The following is a 19399-nucleotide window of genomic DNA, read 5'->3' on the forward strand; positions in this document are numbered from 1 at the left end:
GCAAGATCAGAAGAGCAGTTGGCATGAAAATAACAGTAAAAGACAGCTAGAGATGCAACATTGCGGTGGTGAGAGAGGCTGAAGACGGTCAGTTAGAGGAGAGGGGTTAATGAGACGAAAAGCTTTTGATTCCACCCTGTCTAGAAGAGCAGTATGAGTGGAACCCCCCCAGACATGTGAAGCATACTCCATACATGGATGAATAAGGCCCTTGTACAGAGTTAGCAGTTGGGGTGGTGAGAAAAACTGGCGGAGACGTCTCACAACGCCTAACTTCATAGAAGCTGTTTTAGCTAGAGATGAGATGTGAAGTTTCCAGTTCAGATTATAAGTAAAGGACAGACCGAGGATGTTCAGTGTAGAAGAGGGGGACAGTTGAATGTCATTGAAGAAGAGGGGATAGTTGTCTGGAAGGTTGTGTTGAGTTGATAGATGGAGGAATTGAGTTTTTGAGGCATTGAACAATACCAAGTTTGCTCTACTCCAATCAGAAATTTTAGAAAGATCAGAAGTCAAGCATTCGGTGGCTTCCCTGGCTGAAATGTTTACCTCCTGAAGGGTTGGATGCCTATGAAAAGACATGGAAAAGTGCAGGGTGGTATCATCAGCGCAGGAATGGATAGGACAAGAAGTTTGGTTTAGATCATTAATGAATAAGAAGAGAGTGGGTGACAGGACAGAACCCTGAGGAACACCACTGTTAATAGATTTAGGAGAAGAACAGTGACCGTCTACCACAGCAGCAATAGAACAATCAGAAAGGAAACTTGAGGTGAAGTTAGAGAGAAGGATAGAAGCCGTAGGAGGGTAATTTGGAAATCAAAGCTTTGTTCCAGACTCTATCAAAAGCTTTTGATATGTCAAAGGCAACAGCAAAAGTTTCACCAAAATCTCTAAAAGAGGATGACCAAGACTCAGTAAGGAAAGCCAGAAGATCACCAGTAGAGCGGCATTGACGGAACACATGCTGGTGATCAGATAGAAGGTTGTGAAGTGATAGATGTTTAAGAATCTTCCTGTTGAGGATAGATTCAAAAACTTTAGATAGGCAGGAGATTAAAGCAATAGGACGGTAGTTTGAGGGATTAGAACAGTCACCCTTTTTAGGAACAGGTTGAATGTAGGCAAACTTCCAGCAAGAAGGAAAGATAGATGTCGACAGAGCTGAGAGAGTTTGACTTGGCAAGATGCGAGCACAGAGGCACAGTTTCAAAGAACAATGGGAGGTATCCCATCAGGTCCATAAGCCTTCCGAGGGTTTAGGCCAGCAAGGGCATGGAAAACATCATTGCGAAGAATTTTAATAATTGTCATGAAGTAGTCAGAGGGTGGAGGAGAGGGAGGAACAAGCCCAGAATCATCCAAGGTAAAGTTTTTACCAAAGGTTTGAGCAAAGAGTTCAGCTTTAGAAATAGATGTGATAGCAGTGGTGCCATCTGGTTGAGATAAAGGAGGGAAAGAAGATGAAGCAAAGTTATTGGAGATATTTTTGGCTAGATGCCAGAAATCACGAGGGGAGTTAGATCTTGAAAGGTTTTGACACTTTCTGTTAATGAAGGAGTTTTTGGCTAGTTGGAGAACAGACTTGGCATGGTTCCAGGCAGAAATATAAAGTGCATGAGATTCTGGTGATGGAAGGCTTAAGTACCTTTTGTGGGCCACCTCTCTATCATGTATAGCACGAGAACAAGCTGCGTTAAACCAAGGTTTAGAAGGTTTAGGACGAGAAAAAGGGTGAGGAATGTACGCCTCCATGCCAGACACTATCACCTCTGTTATGCGCTCAGCACACAAAGATGGGTCTCTGACATGGAAGCAGTAAGCATTTCAAGGAAAATCAGCAAAATACCTCCAGAGGCACCTTCGCCTAGGGGGATCCTGAGGAGGGATTGGAGCGATAGGACAAGATACAGATATGAGATTGTGATCGGAGGAGCCCAATGGAGAAGAAAGGGTGACAGCAGAAGCAGAAGGATTAGAGGTCAGGAAAAGGTCAAGAATGTTGGGCATATCTCTAAGACTCTATGCCTATCGGCATAGAGTTGAAGCAGTAGTACACTACACACAAATACTGTTACTAATAATAAAATTCTCTCTCTCTCTCTCTCTCTCTCTCTCTCTCTCTCTCTCTCTCTCTCTCTCTCTTCCCTTCCCTTCCCTTCTCACCCTTCCTTCCTTCCCTGCCCATTCCCTGCCCTCCTCTCCCTTCCCATCTTCCCTCCCCATTCCCTCCCTCCATCCATCCACCCTCTCTCTCTCTCTCTCTCTCTCTCTCTCTTGCTGTGTGTGTGTGTGTGTGTGTGTGTGTGTGTGTGTGTGTGTGTGTGTGTGTGTGTATTTACCTAGTTGTATTTACCTAGTTGTATAGTACAGGGTCCGAGCCAAAGCTCAATTAATCCTATCTCCATACCCGAATTTGTCCAATCTCTCTTTAAACATGTGCACATTCTTTGCTGCAATCACCTCTTCTTTTAAGTTATTCCATATTTCAACCGTTTGATGCGGAAAGCTGTATTTCTTAATATCTCCCAAACAATGACTCTTCTTTAATTTCTTCATATGTCCCCTTGTACGTCTATCTCCTTCCTCCACTTTTACAACTAGATCATCTCTGTCTATCTTCTCCATGCCATTTACTAATTTGAACATTGTTATCAGGTCTCCTCTTTCCCTTCTTTCTTGCAGTGTTGGTAATCCAATTTCTTCCAGTCTTTCCTCGTAACTTAGGTCTTCCAATTCAGGTATCATTTTCGTAGCTGTTCTTTGTATCCTTTCCAATTTCCTTATATCTTTCTTCTTGTGTGGAGACCATACCACTGCTGCGTATTCCAGTTTGGGGCGTATCATGTGTGTTATAATTTTCTTCATCATTTCTTTGTCTAGGTAATTAAATGCCACCCTGATATTTGCTAGCAAATTATATGTAGAGCCAAATATTCCATTGATGTGTTTTTCTGGTGATGATGTGTGTGTGTGTGTGTGTGTGTGTGTGTGGGTGTGTGTGTGTGTGTAGTGTGTGTGTGTGTGTGTGTGTGTGTGTTGTGTGTGTGTGTGTGAGAGAGAGAGAGAGAGAGAGAGAGAGAGGAGAGAGAGAGAGAAGAGAGAGAGAGAGAGAGAGAGAGAGAGAGGAGAGATGAGAGAGAGAGGAGAGAGAGGAGAGGGAGAGAGAGAGAGAGGAGAGGAGAGAGAGAGAGAGAGAGAGAGAGAGAGAGAGAGAGAGAGAGAGAGAGAGAGAGAGAGAGAGAGAGAGAGAGAGAGAGAGAGAGAGAGAGAGAGAGAGAGAGAGAGAGAGAGAGTGAGAGAGAAACAATCCTGAGGATTGTGAAGTTGATTGAGATTGATTGATAATGAAAATGAATGGAAGGAGCAAAAATGCAAAGAAAATGGATGGAGAAAACATGAAAAGGAGTAGGGGACAGGAAAAGAGAATACTTATTTTGCAATACCTTCCTCTCTCCCTCTAATTCTTCACTTACTTTTCACCCTTGCTGCTTATATTTATTCTTTCTATTTCCTCTCATCCTCCATCCTTTCCTCCACTTCCTTGTCCCATGTACTCTCCTTAACCAATCATGTCCCTTCCCCACCTTTTTCTTTTCCTCTCCCTTCCTCTGTTGTCTTGTCACAAACCTCCCTCCCTGTCACCTCCCCTCCCCTTATCTATCAGAGATAAGGGACATGGGAGAGGAAGGAGGATGGAAGGAAGAAGAAGAGAGAGAGAGAGAGAGAGAGAGAGAGAGAGAGAGAGAGAGAGAGAGAGAGAGAGAGAGAGAGAGAGAGAGAGAGAGAGAGAGAGAGAGAGAGAGAGAGAGAGAGAGAGAGAGAGAGAGAGAGAGAGAGAGAGAGAGAGAGAGAGAGAGAGAGAGAGAGAGAGAGAGAGAGAGAGAGAGAGAGAGACATACACACAAACACACACACACACACACACATGGTTTTAAATGTGATGGTAGTACTGCACAGCCACAGTGCTGCATCCTCACAGATGTGAGGTAAAACACACACTCTTTTAGGGATTTTGGCACCCACTTTCTTTCTATTTCATTAATGACCTTCTAAAACAAACTTCTTGTCCTATCTACTCCTTTGCTAGTGATATCACCTTGCACTTTTCCTTGTCTTTCTGTAGAGGTCCAACCCTTTAGAAAGTAAACAGTTCATGCATGGAAGCCACAGAATGTTCGACTTCTTATTTCTCTAAAATTTCCGAGCAAACTCAGTTTTGTTCAATGCCTTAAGAACTTAATTCCTCCATCTATCAACTTGACACAACCTTCCAGATATTTATCCCCTTTTCTTCAGTGACACTCAACTGTCCCTTCCCCCTCTTCTACACTGAACATCCCTCAGTCTGTCCTTTACTTATAATCTAAACTGGAAACTTCACATCTCATCTCTAGCTAAAGCAGCTTCTATGAAGTTAAGTGTTCAGTGTCATCTCTGCCAGTTTCTTCCCACCCCCCTGCTTTATCTGTGCATGCATGGTGTTTGCTTCACATGTATGATAGGGGAGAGGCTTCCACTCACCACGCTATTTCAGAGAGGGTGGAATCAAAAGCTTTTTGTCTTATCAACTCCTTTCCTATAAACTGACTGTCTTCAGTATAACAAGGACTGGTACTGAGTACTTCAGTCTAACAAGGAAAGCTTTCAACTACAACATTTTTATCCTCTGAAGTATGCAGACCAGCAGCATCTACTACGTGACCCTGGGAAGCTGAGGTGGTGTTTGAGAAAATGATACTTAGAGAGCTTAACTTTTAATCCTGAGTGAGATAAATGAGAGAAAATGTCATTAAGTTTTGCAAAGTGTGTATCCATATCTTTAGAGGTGACAACAACATCATCTGAATAAGCAATGACACCATCTCCCAGCGGAAAACTTTGTTACTAAGAAGCTGAAAGCAAATAGCAAGTAAACAAATGACTGCAGCAAATCTGTTAGGACAAGAAGTGGGTAAAGGTGGGTTTACACAATGGGGCTATTATTTTCCATCCAGCTGCTCGCAGCCACCCAGAGCAGCAGGCAGGTCCCAGGTGAAAACATTCACATGATTTAGAGCAGCCGCTAGTCCTCTAGCTGGCTGCATCAAAAAATAGACAATCAAGATGGGGTCCTCGACCTACAAGTTGATTGCTATAACTGCGATTTTGCTGTGCTTGAAGAAAAAGCAAAAGAAGTGATTGTGGACTCATTCTTGGGCTATATACCCTTTCAGACTGTGATGCTCATGATGCCTTCTGGTACACACGTGCTGGGCTGCTGGCTTCCTCAATGATGATGTAAACAAACCAATTCCATGTCTATTTTTCAGTTTTTTAATAAATAAATTTAAATATTTTATTTATTTATTGTATATAATAGTACAGTCAATGGTTATTACTTAAAACACTTTCCAACAATATTTCTCCTCTTTTCAGTTTTATATTGATAGTTGTTCTCATTTGACCCTGGAAAATTGCCAGAATGGCAGCCAATCAGACAGAGAGAGCAGTTTCCCAGCTGCTCTGGCAATTCAGGAGATCCTGGGCTACATAATCCAAGCTGCGAATTGCCCTGTGTAAACCCCTCTTAATGCTTTGGGGCAGTACACTAGTTAAGTCACCTGAAATCAACAACTTGGCCTAAAATCACCATCCTTCTTGAATTCTAGAAAAAGAAGTCTGTTCTATGGGTATGTTGAGGGATCACTAATAAAATTGTCTAACATCTCCTTAATCTTATGAGTGGCCACATCACGTTGGCTGTGAGGCTGGTGATATGTGGGAATGTATACAGGACGTGTATTAGGTAGGATCTCAATCTTATGTTCAAAATGTGTGCAACCCAGTGGCTGGCCAGGAAAAAGCTACAGCTGAGAAATCATTGAAAAATAACTGAATGAGACAATCTTGAGATTGCAGATAATCTGTGGCATTTAGTGCAGGCATAATGGCTGCCAAGAAGTCCTGAAAAGCATGCCAAGAGTGTTTGTGTGTGGCTGATGCAGCTACAAGAGTTAGGGAAGTCACATTCCATCACAGGGACCAGATGAACAAAAGGCTTCTCCCAAACAAGTGCCTTTAGGAAGAGTAAGCACTCCATGAATAAGATTAAGAACTAATATGAGTGTATATGAGTGTATGTAAAATGTATACATATACTAAACCCACCTACCCCACTTCAGTCAAAGCTATGTATATCCCTCCTCTCTCTCTCTCTCTCTCTCTCTCTCTCTCTCTCTGTGTGTGTGTGTGTGTGTGTGTGTGTGTGTGTGTGTGTGTGTGTGTGTGTGTGTGTGTGTGTGTGTGTGTGTGTGTGTGTGTGTGTGTGTGTGTGAGTGTGTGTGTGTGTGTGTGTGTGTGTGTGTGTGTGTGTGTGTGTGTGTGTGTGTGTGAAAGTAAGAACAATCTTGAGGGATTGCTAAATAGAATGAGGACTGATTGTGAATGGAAAAATGGAATTAAACGAGTGAGAAAGAGTGGAGAAAGAATAAAGTGAAAATGACATGGAATGAATGAAGGGGAGAGACAGCAAGGTATTACCTGACAGATAAAGGGGAGGGGAGAGTGAGAGGGAAGGAAGTTTGAGACAAGACAAAAGAGGAAGGGGGAAGGAAAGGAAAAAGAGCAGGAAAAGAAATAGGAGGAAGGGAAGGAGAGTACATGGGGCAAGGAAGTGAAGGAAGGGTGAAGGAAGAGGATGGAGGAACAGGGGAGAAAGTAGAAACAATAAATATAAGCAGGAAGGGTGAGGAGTGAGTGAAGAATTAGGAGAGAGAAAGTATTGAGAAATAAGTATTCTCTTTTTCTGTCCTCTACTCCTTTTAATTTTTCCTCCATCTGTTCCCTTTGCATTTATGTTCCTTCCATCCATTTGCATTCCTCCTTCAATCTCATTCTGTTTGGCAATCATCCCAGATTGTTCTCTCTCTCTCTCTCCCTCTCTTCTCTCTTTCTCTCTCACATACACATACATACATACTTACATACAGAGAGAGAGAGAGAGAGAGAGAGAGAGAGAGAGAGAGAGAGAGAGAGAGAGAGAGAGAGAGAGAGAGAGAGAGAGAGAGAGAGAGAGAGAGAGAGAGAGAGAGAGAGAGAGAGAGAGAGAGAGAGAGAGAGAGGAGAGAGAGAGAGAGAGAGAGAAGAGAGAGAGAGAAGAGAGAGGAGAGGGAGAGATGAGAGAGAGAGAGAGAGAGAGGGTGAATAGGATAGATAGAAAGAGAGGAAATGGTGAAGGATTGGAGAGGGGAAAGGAAGGGGGAGGAGAGCAGGGAAGGGAGAGAGAGAGATGAGGGAGGAGAGCAAGAAAGGGAGGAGGGAAGGGGAAGAAGAGAGAACACACACACACACTACACACACACACACACACACACACACACACACACACCACACACTCACACACAACCCACACACACACACACACACACACACAACACACACACACACACACACCACACCACACCACACACACACACACACACACTTACACTTTGGAACTCTCTTCTCCAGAATGTCATTTATGCCAAAACAGTATCTGGTTTCAAAGCATCCCTTTCTGCCCATCTTGGTGACCATCTTTATGAATTCATGGATTATTTTCTTTTTCTTTTTTTATTTTTGCTGCTGCACGCGATGATGCACTATACAACTAATTGTGAGAAATATGTAAAGAATAAAGCACATAATATTGACAGGCTGGTGCACTAGCAGAGTGCAGCTTCTGCTGCACACCTGGGTTGTCAATCCCGGGTAAAGGAAGCCCACCAGGTGAGAGAACCAGATGAGAGAACGTGGTTTTAGATATGATGGTACTGAACACACACACACACACACACACACACACACACACACACACACATACTGCAGATATGGAGAAAGGACAAATGAGCTTTAGCTTGAACCCTGTACAATACAACTAGGTAAGCACACACACACACGTACTGTATTTTGAGATAAGGAAGTAAAGAGGAGAAAAAATTAAGCTTTTTCACAGGCCGGAATGAACAAGTGTTTTTCAGTGTTTTCAATACCTCGAGTTTTGCAATCCTTGAGTTTAATGCTATACCTTGGGAAGAAAGCAAGCGCAAAACTCAAGAAGTGAGTGTATTTCATATATCTGTAAATAAATTTAAAGAAGGATGTGTGATGTCACAAGAAATCTTTCAAAGAACCTATTCCAAATATACATAATACTCATGCTAACCTCTATTAAGTAGCTGAACATAATTTATTTCCTCTTCCTCCTCTTCTTCTTCATGCTCTTTCAGTCTATCAGTGGTGGAGGAGTCTTCTTTCTGGCTGATGCCTTCCACCCCAATCCCATTTCTCACTTTACTGCGCAGGGTGATAGAAATCACCTGGTCAAAGGCACTCACACCCTTGTCTGTGCGGCCACACCTGTGAAAGTAAAGGGTAGCTAGAGTATTTGAGAAGCAGAACCATGGTGACCAGACATCCTGTACAGTTGCTGCAAATGAAATGTATACAGCAAAAATGCAGATGAAAAGTACACACAGAAAAATGTGGTTACATTTGAGTTGTGTATCCACCACTCGTGTGCTGAAGCACAATCATCATGCATCTGACAGCAGCTAAGACACTTGTGTAGCTGTTCAAATACCTCTCACACCAGTGCTGGTCCAGCTCCCATGGAGGCAGCATTTGTAACTGGCTGATCTGCCAGGCTTCATGTGTCCTGTTGTTGCCTGATTTTAGATGCTTACAATTTTGCTACTTGGCTTTACCATGGGCCACCATAAGCTGAAAATGGAGGAAAAGCTTGTGCCTTAGCACAGCTACAGCAGGGACTGCCAGTGACCTGCAGAGCCATTTACCAGCTTAAAAACTTTACTGCCACCCTCCAGCTTGTCAATGTACCACCAAGGAAAGTTGGTTCAGGATTCCAGGAGATAACTTCCCCACATACATACAAACCTGTATGATCTTTTAAGAGGTTTTAATACTCAGATAATTGTAATTGTTTGTCTTTATTATGTTCTAGGTCACAGCTTCCACTGATGAGAGTTTTGAGAAAACAATATTCTTGAGTCAACCTGCCTGAAACCCCCCTTAAGCTTGTTTTTAACAGGATTTTAACAGACAATCTGACAACCCATCTCCAAGAAAAGATCACTGTGCTAGCTTTGCCAGTCCAGCAGCCAGTGGCCCCTTTATACAAAGGACAGCATGGCTATGGGCAAAAAAAAAAAGGAGACTCTACCTCACCCTGGGTGGTGACAGACTGGTACTGAGAAGAACTGAGAGTAGACTCAATTAATGTAAATGGAATGAGGGCAGTTGGGAAGAGGAAAGAAGCACAGGTTGACCATCACTAATCCTGCACTAATTTTGGCTAGTGTGATTTCAAATTTCCTGGGTCACCACATTAACCTGCTGTTGCTACTGTTTATTAGCACTACTTTACTTACTGCATAATCACCTGGCATCACTTCCAAACACAGAGAAAGCATTCCAATTTGTCTTTTCTCCATTTTATTGTTAAACCTGTTGAGTTTTAGCTCCACCCATGGTTCCAGTGAATCAAGGCCAAAATGTTTGGCATGATAGGGTCATGGCATTGAAAAAACATTTATTCCCTCACTGAATATACTTAATAAACAAAACCATGTACTTATTGATCCTCTAGTACTTCGTTAGGCATCCTTTTTTCTCAATACACTCTTGGAGGCACCTAGGTATGGACTCTGCAAGATGTTGTAGCCATTGAGGGTAGATATTAGTCCAGATATCTTTGATGGCAGCTTCGAGCTTGGGGAGTGATGACCAGGGTTGGAAAAAAACCCGGTTTATTTTTTTAAAAAGCCCAACCCAATGAGTTTTTTGGGGTTTTATTGTATTTAAGGATTTTATAATTTTTTTTGTTTAATCCTGAAATTTATATGTAAATCAGTTTAAATAAGCAAAAACAAAATGTTTGAAGTGTTCTTTCTTTTCTTCATGTAGGAGAGGAACCAATTAAAAGCATAATAAAAAAAAAAGGCCCACTGAGGTGTCTTGCATTGGAGAGGTGGACAGAATAAGGGTTAGAGAAAGAAGCAGCGAGGCTGCAGGAGGAGGGGAGACATGCAGTTAACAAGATTAAAAGAGCAGTTGGCATGGAAACAGCAGTAGATAGCAAGAAATGCAACATTATGATGATCAGAGAGAAGCTGAAGACAGTCAATTTGAGGAGAGGAGTTAATAAGATAAAAAGTTTTTGATTCCACCTTGTCTAAAAGAGCAATATGAGCAGAACCCCCATACATGTGAAGCATACTCCATACATGGGCAGATATAGAGTTAGCAGCTGGGGGTAGGCATGAGAAAAACTGGCTGACTTAGAACACCTAACTTCATAGAAGTTGTTTTAGCTAAAGATGAGATGTGAAGTTTCCAGTTTAGATTATAATTAAAAACAGACCAGGGATGTTCAGTGTAGAATAGGGGGACAATTGAGTGTCACTGAAGAAGAGGGGATAGTTGTATGGAAGGTTGTGTCAAATTGATAGGTGGAGGAATTCCACTCCTACGCTGATGATACCACTCTGCACTTTTCCACGTCTTTTCCTAGATGTCCAACCCTTCAGGAGGTAAACATATCACGCAGGGAAGCCACAGAACGCTTGACTTCTGATCTTTCTAAAATTTCTGATTGGGGCAGAGCAAACTTGGTATTGTTCAATGCCTCAAAAACTCAATTCCTCCATCTATCAACTCGACACAACCTTCCAGACAACTATCCCCTCTTCTTCAATGACACTCAACTGTCCCCCTCTTCTACACTGAACATCCTCGATCTGTCCTTTACTTATAATCTGAACTGGAAACTTCACATCTCATCTCTAGCTAAAACAGCTTCTATGAAGTTAGGTGTTCTAAGACGTCTCCGCCAGTTTTTCTCACCTCCCCAGCTGCTAACTCTGTACAAGGGCCTTATCCGTCCATGTATGGAGTATGCTTCACATGTCTGGGGGAGTTCCACTCATACTGCTCTTCTAGACAGGGTGGAATCAAAAGCTTTTCGTCTCATCAACTCCTCTCCTCTAACTGACTGTCTTCAGCCTCTCTCTCACCGCCGCAATGTTGCATATCTAGCTGTGTTCTACCGGTATTTTCATGCTAACTGCTCTTCTGATCTTGCTAACTGCATGCCTCCCCTCCTTCCATGGCCTCGCTGCACAAGACTTTCTTCTTTCTCTCACCCCTATTCTGTCCACCTCTCTAACACAAGAGTTAACCAGTATTCTCAATCATTCATCCCTTTCTCTGGTAAACTCTGGAACTCCCTGCCTGCTTCTGTATTTCCACCTTCCTATGACTTGAATTCCTTCAAGAGGGAGGTTTCAAGACACTTATTCATCAATTTTTGACCACTGCTTTGACCCTTTTATGGGACTGGCATTTCAGTGGGCATTTTTTTTATTAGATTTTTGTTGGCCTTGGCCAGTGTCCTTTCTACATAAAAAAAAAAAAAATTTGAGTTATGAGACACTGAACAATACTAAGTTTGCTCTGCCCAAATCAGAAATTTTGAAGGGATCAAAAGCTAGGCATTCTGTGCCTTCTCTGCATGAACTGTTTACTTCCTGAAGGGTTGGATGTCTACAAAAAGACATGGAAAAGTGCAGGGTAGTATCATCAGCGTAGGAGTGGATAGGACAAGAAGATTGATTTAGAAGATTGTTGATGAATAATAGGAAGAGAGTAGGTGACAGTGTAACGTTGTCTTAGTTACCCCTTAAGTGTAGCACAGTTCTCAAAGAACACGGAGCAGTTTCACCGGTAATTAAAACAAACACTACAAAATCACATATTACAATACATGCAATCAAAATCAAAAGTCAGGTATGGTATTGTGTTCCAATTAAACCATGTTGTATTTCATATTAGTATTGCTTGTAACATTAGATGACACTATCGTAATTTGTATAGGGTTTGTTGATAGTATTACCTACATGTTTAGCAATCTGCATTGATATGTTTAGCCACTCAATAAACTGCATCATATCCAAGAAACCCTATCAATCAACTCTTACAACTGGTGACGACCTGGACTCTGACCTACTCACTAAACTACCTAAAAACATCAAGGAACATCTGCATCATCTCTGGACCACTCTGCAGTGGCTCCAGGATAATGGCATGGTTGTGTGTAAGGACAAATGCCATTTTGGTGCCACATCTGTGGAATTCTCACCAACTGGTGTCTCCTTTCTTCCAGGTAAAGTGGATGAAGTCTCAAAATTTCCCAAGTCCATTCACCATCTGTATGGACCATTGACCATTGGTTTATGCCTTCTCCAGACCAAGTGACGCCACTGACAACAGTGGCACCTCTCCAGCATTGTTGAGCTCAATTGCTCCATCAAATACACTCCAGGAAAAATTAATCCAGTTGCTAACGTCCTCTCAAGAGTGGAAATTGACTTGGTCTACCTCGGAATTAATTATGAGATAGCAACTGCACAAGAGAACAACCCTGAGACTGCACAGAAGCCCTCTTACATGGATGGATCAGTCGTTTTGGTGTTCTAGATGACATCACCTCTGGCTGGTGCCCTTCCTTCATATCTCAGTTGTGGATGTCCCTGGGAGAGTTAATGGGAACGAACGGTCACCGCACCACGGCTTACAACCCAGCAGCCAACGGTATGATGGAACAAACCCACCACACCCTGAAAGCCACACTAATGGCATGCTGTACTGGATTGGATTGGAAGGCCCAACTACCATGGGTCCTTCTTGGAATGCGGACAGCACTGAAACAGGGACTAAGCGTCTCCCCAGCTGAAATGGTTTTCGGAGATGCTCTTGTTGTTCCAGGAAAGTTCTTCCCTTCATACACCACAGCTACAGATGACAACCACCTCACCAAACTACGCCAAATTGTGGGGAAGTACTGACCATGTGTCCAGATGCACAAGACATTGCCTCCATGACACCTTCCCAAATCACTCAACGACTGCAATTACGTCTTCATCAGGCATGACGTTCACAAACCACCCCTCACCCGCTCTTACTGGGGCCCCTACGCTGACCTGGAGCAGAAGTCCAAGGCATTTCACCTCAGCTTAGCTGGAGGTAGTGACTGGGTGTCAATTGACCCCTTGAAGCCTGCCTACCTTGAAGAAGAAGAAACAATGCAGACATCACCCCATGCTGACGAACCCACCTCTACCACGGGCCACCCGTGTGCACATCCTCCTGCAGCATTACCTGAAGATGGACCACACCTTACCTCATCCTGTGCTGGATGAGTCATCCAACATCCTGACTGTCTTAACCTCTGACCAGGCAAGGACTCTCTTGCGGGGGGAGTATTTGTAACGTTGTCTTAGTTACCCCTTAAGTGTAGCGCGGTTCTCAAAAAACACAGAGAAATTTCACCGGTAACTAAAACAAACACTACAAAATCTTATTACTACTGTATCACAAATTACAATACATGCAATTAAAATTACTGAAGTACATGAGACTTACCGTAGGTCAGTTTAAATGTGCTTCAGATTTTGAGGCAAATCACCTCTGGTAGATGGGAGCTTTCACATGAGACAATCTGTGCTTCGTCACACTGTCAGTCTTTAAAGAGTATGTTGGTGCCAGGGGTTTGAATGATGTTGACACCAGGGGTTTGAACTTGGTTCACTCGGTTTGTGAGGAAGAATGGGATTACCAAGATTATTTGTATTGAGACTTTAAAGGGTGTTGATATTTTATTTATCATTATATATGAATTTACATTAATTTAGGTATAAATTATATGTTTGTTCATAGGTCGGTGCACAAATAAGCTGTGCCTGACACGTCATTGTTGCCTGCAGGTTTGCCACGTCGGCAGGCGAAACAGATGTTTGGATTCACCGCTGTTATTAAACTCAGTACACCAGGAGACTCGAGCTGTTTGATAGCCCCCATGTGTTACTCCACCTCGCAAGTTATTTTCACTGGTTTCTCCTCCTATGGGACTTGTGTAGGAGGAACACTGGTGCCCAGACCCAGGAGCAGCCTTTACGTGCTCAAGCAAACTGAACTTCTGTATACGTGCAGCAAGCTGTGGTGATTACTCGTGATGGCAGAGAAGGAGCAACTTGAAAGAGGATGGGTGGCTGCTCGAGGATGGTGTACGAGAGCCTCCAAGGCTTTGCAGACTTTGCTTGAACTGCCAACTGTGTCCAGGGTGCAGCTGGAAGACGCTATAGCGGATTTAGATAAGCGTCTAGACACCTTGGACCGAGTGCAAGTGGAATATGAACTGACAATAAGTGACCCTGAGTTGTTGGAAGCAGACCTGGACAAAGCAGATAGTTTACGCAGTGGTGTTAAAGCTGTTCAGGTGCAGGCTGGTGAACTGTTGGCGAAACTGGATAAGACTGCCGTCCATGAAGGGTCGGGAAGTAGTGAAGATAAGTCTGCAAGTGCAAGCGCAGTGTCTACTAGTGCCAGTGTGAATCTTCCACGGCTCGATTTGCCGAAGTTTAGTGGTGAACTAACCCAGTGGCAGTCATTCTGGGATTTGTTCGTGGCCATGGTAGACGACTCTACTCTACCAGCCATCAGCAAGTTCACCTATCTGCAAGCCTTATTGGAAGGTGAGGCCAAGTCTATCATCCAAGGCTTGTCACTTACTGCAGTTAATTATGCTGTGGCCTGTAATCTGTTGAAGGAGTGGTATGGGAAGCCAGAGAGGATTATCTTAGCCCATATTCAAGCTCTTCTTGGCTTGAGCATGCCGTTCAAGCCTCAAGGATCTACGACTTATGTGTCTGCCTTGAGGAAGCTGCAGGATGACCTCCTGATCCACATCAGGAGTTTGGAGGCACTGGGGGTAAGTGGCAGTGAGTTTGGCCTCTTCCTCACCCCAGTGATTTTGTCTCGTCTGCCGAGCGACATCCGTTTGGAGTGGTCAAGGGAAGGATCAGGTCACGAAAGGGATCTTGCATGGCTGCTGGATTTTCTTAGGAAGGAGACTGAGTGCTGTGAACGCTCAGACTCCTTTAAGGACGTGACTACTGCTGCAGGGATAGACGGCCGCAGTGTGAGGGAGTTGGAGAGAAGAAAGAAGTCTCCTAGTTCTGCATTTGCTTTTCAGACAGTCTCAGAGACATATTCAGGTGGGTGTGGATTTTGTAATAAGTCCCATTCCAGTGAAAAGTGCTTTAAAGTTATCAAACTTCCACATGCAGAACGACTGGAAAATATTCGTTCTGCTGAGCTGTGTTTTAAGTGCTACTTAAAAAGGGGGCATGTAGCTAGAGGTTGCAAGGCAAAGTGCTCTAAGTGTAAAGGCAACCATAATGTCCTTCTCTGCTCAAAGGATAATGTTTCACCTAAGGCCAGGGCTGTTAGTCAGCCGGCCAAGGAGAGTGAAGGTGAAACGGGAGATACCAATGTTATGCCTGGTGATCTAGTTGGTGTTTCTCATTCTTCACATTTTAAACAAAGGTGTTGTGTCTTGCCAACAGCAAAAGTTAAAGTGTATGGAAAGCATGGCAAGTACAGTGAAGCTACCTTGTTGTTCAACTCTGGGGCAGATTGATCCTATGTGTTGAGTGAATTTGTAAGGAAGGTTAGGCCTACATGGGTATCTTCTGAACAAATGTCCTATTCTGCCTTTGGGGGAAGTAAGAGTTCTAGATCTACCCAGTGTAATATTTATGACCTGAATTTAGTGGATGTTAATAATGAAGTTGTGTGTTTACTTGCTGCTGAAGTGCCCGCAATATGTGCTCCATTATTACGTCCTTGTGTTCCAGCTGAAATCCTACTGCCCTTTAAGTCTGTGCAGTTAGCAGATGAGTATGAGCGGGACAGGAAGGTAAATATTGACATTTTGATAGGACTTGATGCCTATTGGAAATTTGTAATCCCCAACAAGAATTTGCAGGTTGAGGGACTAGTGGCTCAAGAGACGGTGTTTGGTTGGATCCTGTCTAGGATTTGTGCTTCGGCATCCAAGGGAAATGTTAAGTTGTCTCAGATGTTATGCATTAACAATTTCAATGAGAATGAGTTACATAAGTTTTGGGATTTAGAGTCAGTGGGAATTTGTAAGAAGGAAGTACATCCTGATGTTAGCAACCATCCTGTGTTAAAATCCTTTTCAGAGACAGTTAAGTTTAAGGATGATAGATATGAGGTTGCTCTTCCCTGGAAATCAGAGCATAAGTGTAGCCTCCAAAATAATGAAAGGCTTGCAAGAAAAAGGTTGTTATGTTTGATGCATAAATTTAAATCCAATCCTAAACTTCAGGAGGAGTATGATGCCGTATTTGAGGGTTATGAATGGGAAGGCATCATTGAAGAGGTACCTGAGGGTGAGATGAACAACCCATACCCGACATTCTACCTTCCTCATCATCCTGTCGTCAGGGAAGTCAGCACCACAAGTAAAGTAAGACCAGTCTTTGACGCATCTGGTGTGAGCTATAATGGAGTCTCATTAAATCACTGTCTTGAGGTGGGTCCCCCTCTTAATCCACAGTTGGTAGAGGTACTTATGAGGTTCAGAAGGTGGAAGGTTGCCTTAACTGGTGATATAACTAAAGCTCTCCTCCAGATTAATGTAGGGAAAGAAGACAGGGACGTGCATAGATTTCTTTGGAACTATAATGGTAACATTCGGATAATGAGATTTACTAGAGTTCCATTTGGCAATAAAAGTAGTCCATTTCTGTTGAACGCAACTGTTAAACATCATCTTAAAAGCTTTCCTGATTCTGAGGTTATTGCAGAGCTAAAGGATAACCTATATGTGGATGACTGGTTGTCAGGAGCTGACACTGCAGAGGAAGCCTTTGCTAAGTTTGATGAGGCACGGTCAGTTCTATCCAAGGCCAGTATGACACTTTCAAAGTGGAGCTCGAACTGCAATGCCTTAACAGACAGATTTAATGACTACTTAGAGCCCAGCAAGCATGCAGAGACAAAGATTCTTGGTTTACAGTGGTGTTTGACTAGAGATAGTTTTTCATTTGATTGTTTAGAATTGAAGGATCTTGAGATAGCATCCACAAAGAGAGGAGTTCTCAGTGTCATCAGTAAATTATTTGATTTTCTTGGCCTTCTATGCCCAGTAATCATGATGGCAAAAATTATGTTCCAAGATATTTGGAGACTTGGACTTTCTTGGGATGAGATCTTGCCTACAGAATTGCAACACCAGTTTCAGAAGTGGGTTCAAAATATAAAAGTTCTTAACACAGGGCAAGTTAATCGTTGTTACTTTCCAGAACTTGTATGGAACAAGCTACATAATGTAGAACTGCATGCCTTTAGAGATGCTTCCGACAAGGGGTATGGTGACTGTGTATACTTGAGAGTTCCTGATAATGATGGGTCATTTAAGGTAATCTTAGTTCTAGCCAAAGGAAGGGTAGTACCTATCAAGAAATTGTCGGTGCCGAGGTTGGAATTAATGGGTGCTCTTCTGTGTGCTAGGCTATCTGTATTTGTGAAGACTTACCTACACTTAATTGATGTACAAATGTACTGCTGGACTGATTCTAAAGTAGTATTGTCATGGATAAAGGGAGACCCTAATAGATGGAAGACTTTTGTAGCGAATAGAGTAACTGAGATTCAGAGTTTAATCCCCCAGTTCAGTGGAAGCATATTCCTGGTAAAGATAATCCAGCAGACCTTATTTCCAGAGGTGCCTTTGCTGAAGGCTTAATTTCCTGTACCTCGTGGCTGAATGGTCCTGCTTGGCTCTCTGAACACTTTACTTCCATGCAACAGGATGAGGTACCAGCAGCACTGCCCATTGTAGAGGGGGTATTCCCTGACAGCCCAGTGACATGCTTAGTGTCCGAGCATCCATCAGTAGGGATTGACTACGCCTGCTGGGGTCATTTTACAAAAGCTATTAAGTGTGTAGCTTGGGTAATAAGGTTTGTGAACAATTGTAAACCTCATGCTGTTAAATGTTTTGGGCCCTTGTCTTATACAGAGTTAGATCAAGCTAAGACAAAGTTAATAATTTGTGTTCAGAGAGAAAGGTACAGCCAAGAGATCAATGCCTTAATGCTTGGAAAGTCATTCCCTAAGAGTTCTGACATTAGAAAATTCAATCCTTTTATTGATGAAAATGGTCTTTTGAGAAGCAAGAGTCAGCTGGACCAGGCTGAATTAAGTTATGACTGCAAGTATCCTATGATTATTCCAGCAGGTCACATTGCCAAGCTGTTAGTTAGTTTCCAACATGTATTTCTGAAACACGCTGGTTTTTCCACTTTAATTTCAAAATTAAGATCCTGTTACTTAATTGTCGGATTAAGAGAGCTTGCTAGGGTAGTCTGCAGAGAGTGTATGATTTGTCGTAGACATCACTCACAAGCTTGCCGTCAGCCTGTAGCTCCTCTCCCAGGACTAAGAATTAACTCTGCTCCTCCTTTCACTGTGACAGGTGTAGATTATGCTGGACCACTGTTTTGTGTTGATTTTCCATGCAAGAAGCTGTACATTTTGTTATTCACTTGTGGAGTACGTGCAGTACACTTAGAGTTGACTAACTCTATGTCTTATGATGATTGCTTACTTGCCTTTCGTAGGTTTTCTGCCAGAAGAGGCCTTCCATTAGTTATTTACTCTGACAATGCCGACTTTTATTAGTATGTCTAAACAAATGCATCAGTTCTTTGGCACCCTTGCTCCCCAGTGGAAGTTTGTTGTATCCCATCATGCTCCATGGTGGGGAGGTTGGCGGGAAAGATTAGTCCGATCTGTTAAATTAGCTCTGAGAAAGACTCTTGGTGTAAAATGTTTAACAAGATGTGAGCTAGAGACTACCTTACATGAAACTGAGGCATGTGTAAATTCCAGACCCTTAACTTTTGCCACAGATGATCCTAATTATGTAAGCCCTTTAACACCTTCTCGTTTTTTAATTGGGTGCACTGCTGGATTTCATAGAGAGCTTAAAGGTGATTGCCAGATTCCTGAAATGTCACATAAGGACCTACGTGAGCGAGAAAGCCTGAGACAACAACAACTTGATAAGTTTTGGAGTGTGTGGGTGTCTGACTATTTATTGAATTTACCCCCTATCATTACAGGTTTCATACCCAGATGTAACCTGGAGAAGGGATCTGTTGTGCTGGTTCAGGAAGATAATTCTCCTCGTTTGCAATGGCCCCTTGGAGTGGTTGTTGAACTATTCCCTGGGAAGGATGGAATAATTCGTAGTGTCAAAGTTAAGACTGCAAAGGGAGTAATTAGTAGGGCAGTGCAAAAACTGCATGACTTGGAGCTTTCATCTGTAGGGGAGGATGCTACAACAGATGAAGCTCATAGTCCCTTACCACCAACAGATGCCTTCCCAGCATATGCTCAAGGTTCTGATGAGGCTTACTCCATGACACCGTCGTCAACTTACGTGTCTAGAACAGGACGAACTGTAAAGCCTCCTCAGAGGCTGAAT

The 19399-nt window shown here is 42.9% G+C and overlaps 1 protein-coding gene across 2 annotated transcripts in view; it reads right to left on the bottom strand.

Moving 5' to 3' along the window:
- LOC135113195 (tRNA pseudouridine(38/39) synthase-like) overlaps positions 1 to 19399 on the bottom strand; it is a 185726-nt gene that overhangs the window by 51299 nt on the left and 115028 nt on the right. For both annotated transcript variants that reach the window (XM_064028324.1, XM_064028326.1), the window contains one exon: positions 8186 to 8379. In XM_064028324.1, coding sequence (XP_063884394.1) covers positions 8186 to 8379 — 194 coding nt within the window. The remainder of the gene's footprint in view (positions 1 to 8185; positions 8380 to 19399) is intronic.

Source organism: Scylla paramamosain, chromosome 25 (assembly GCF_035594125.1).
Source record: "Scylla paramamosain isolate STU-SP2022 chromosome 25, ASM3559412v1, whole genome shotgun sequence".
Lineage (NCBI taxonomy): Eukaryota > Metazoa > Arthropoda > Malacostraca > Decapoda > Portunidae > Scylla > Scylla paramamosain.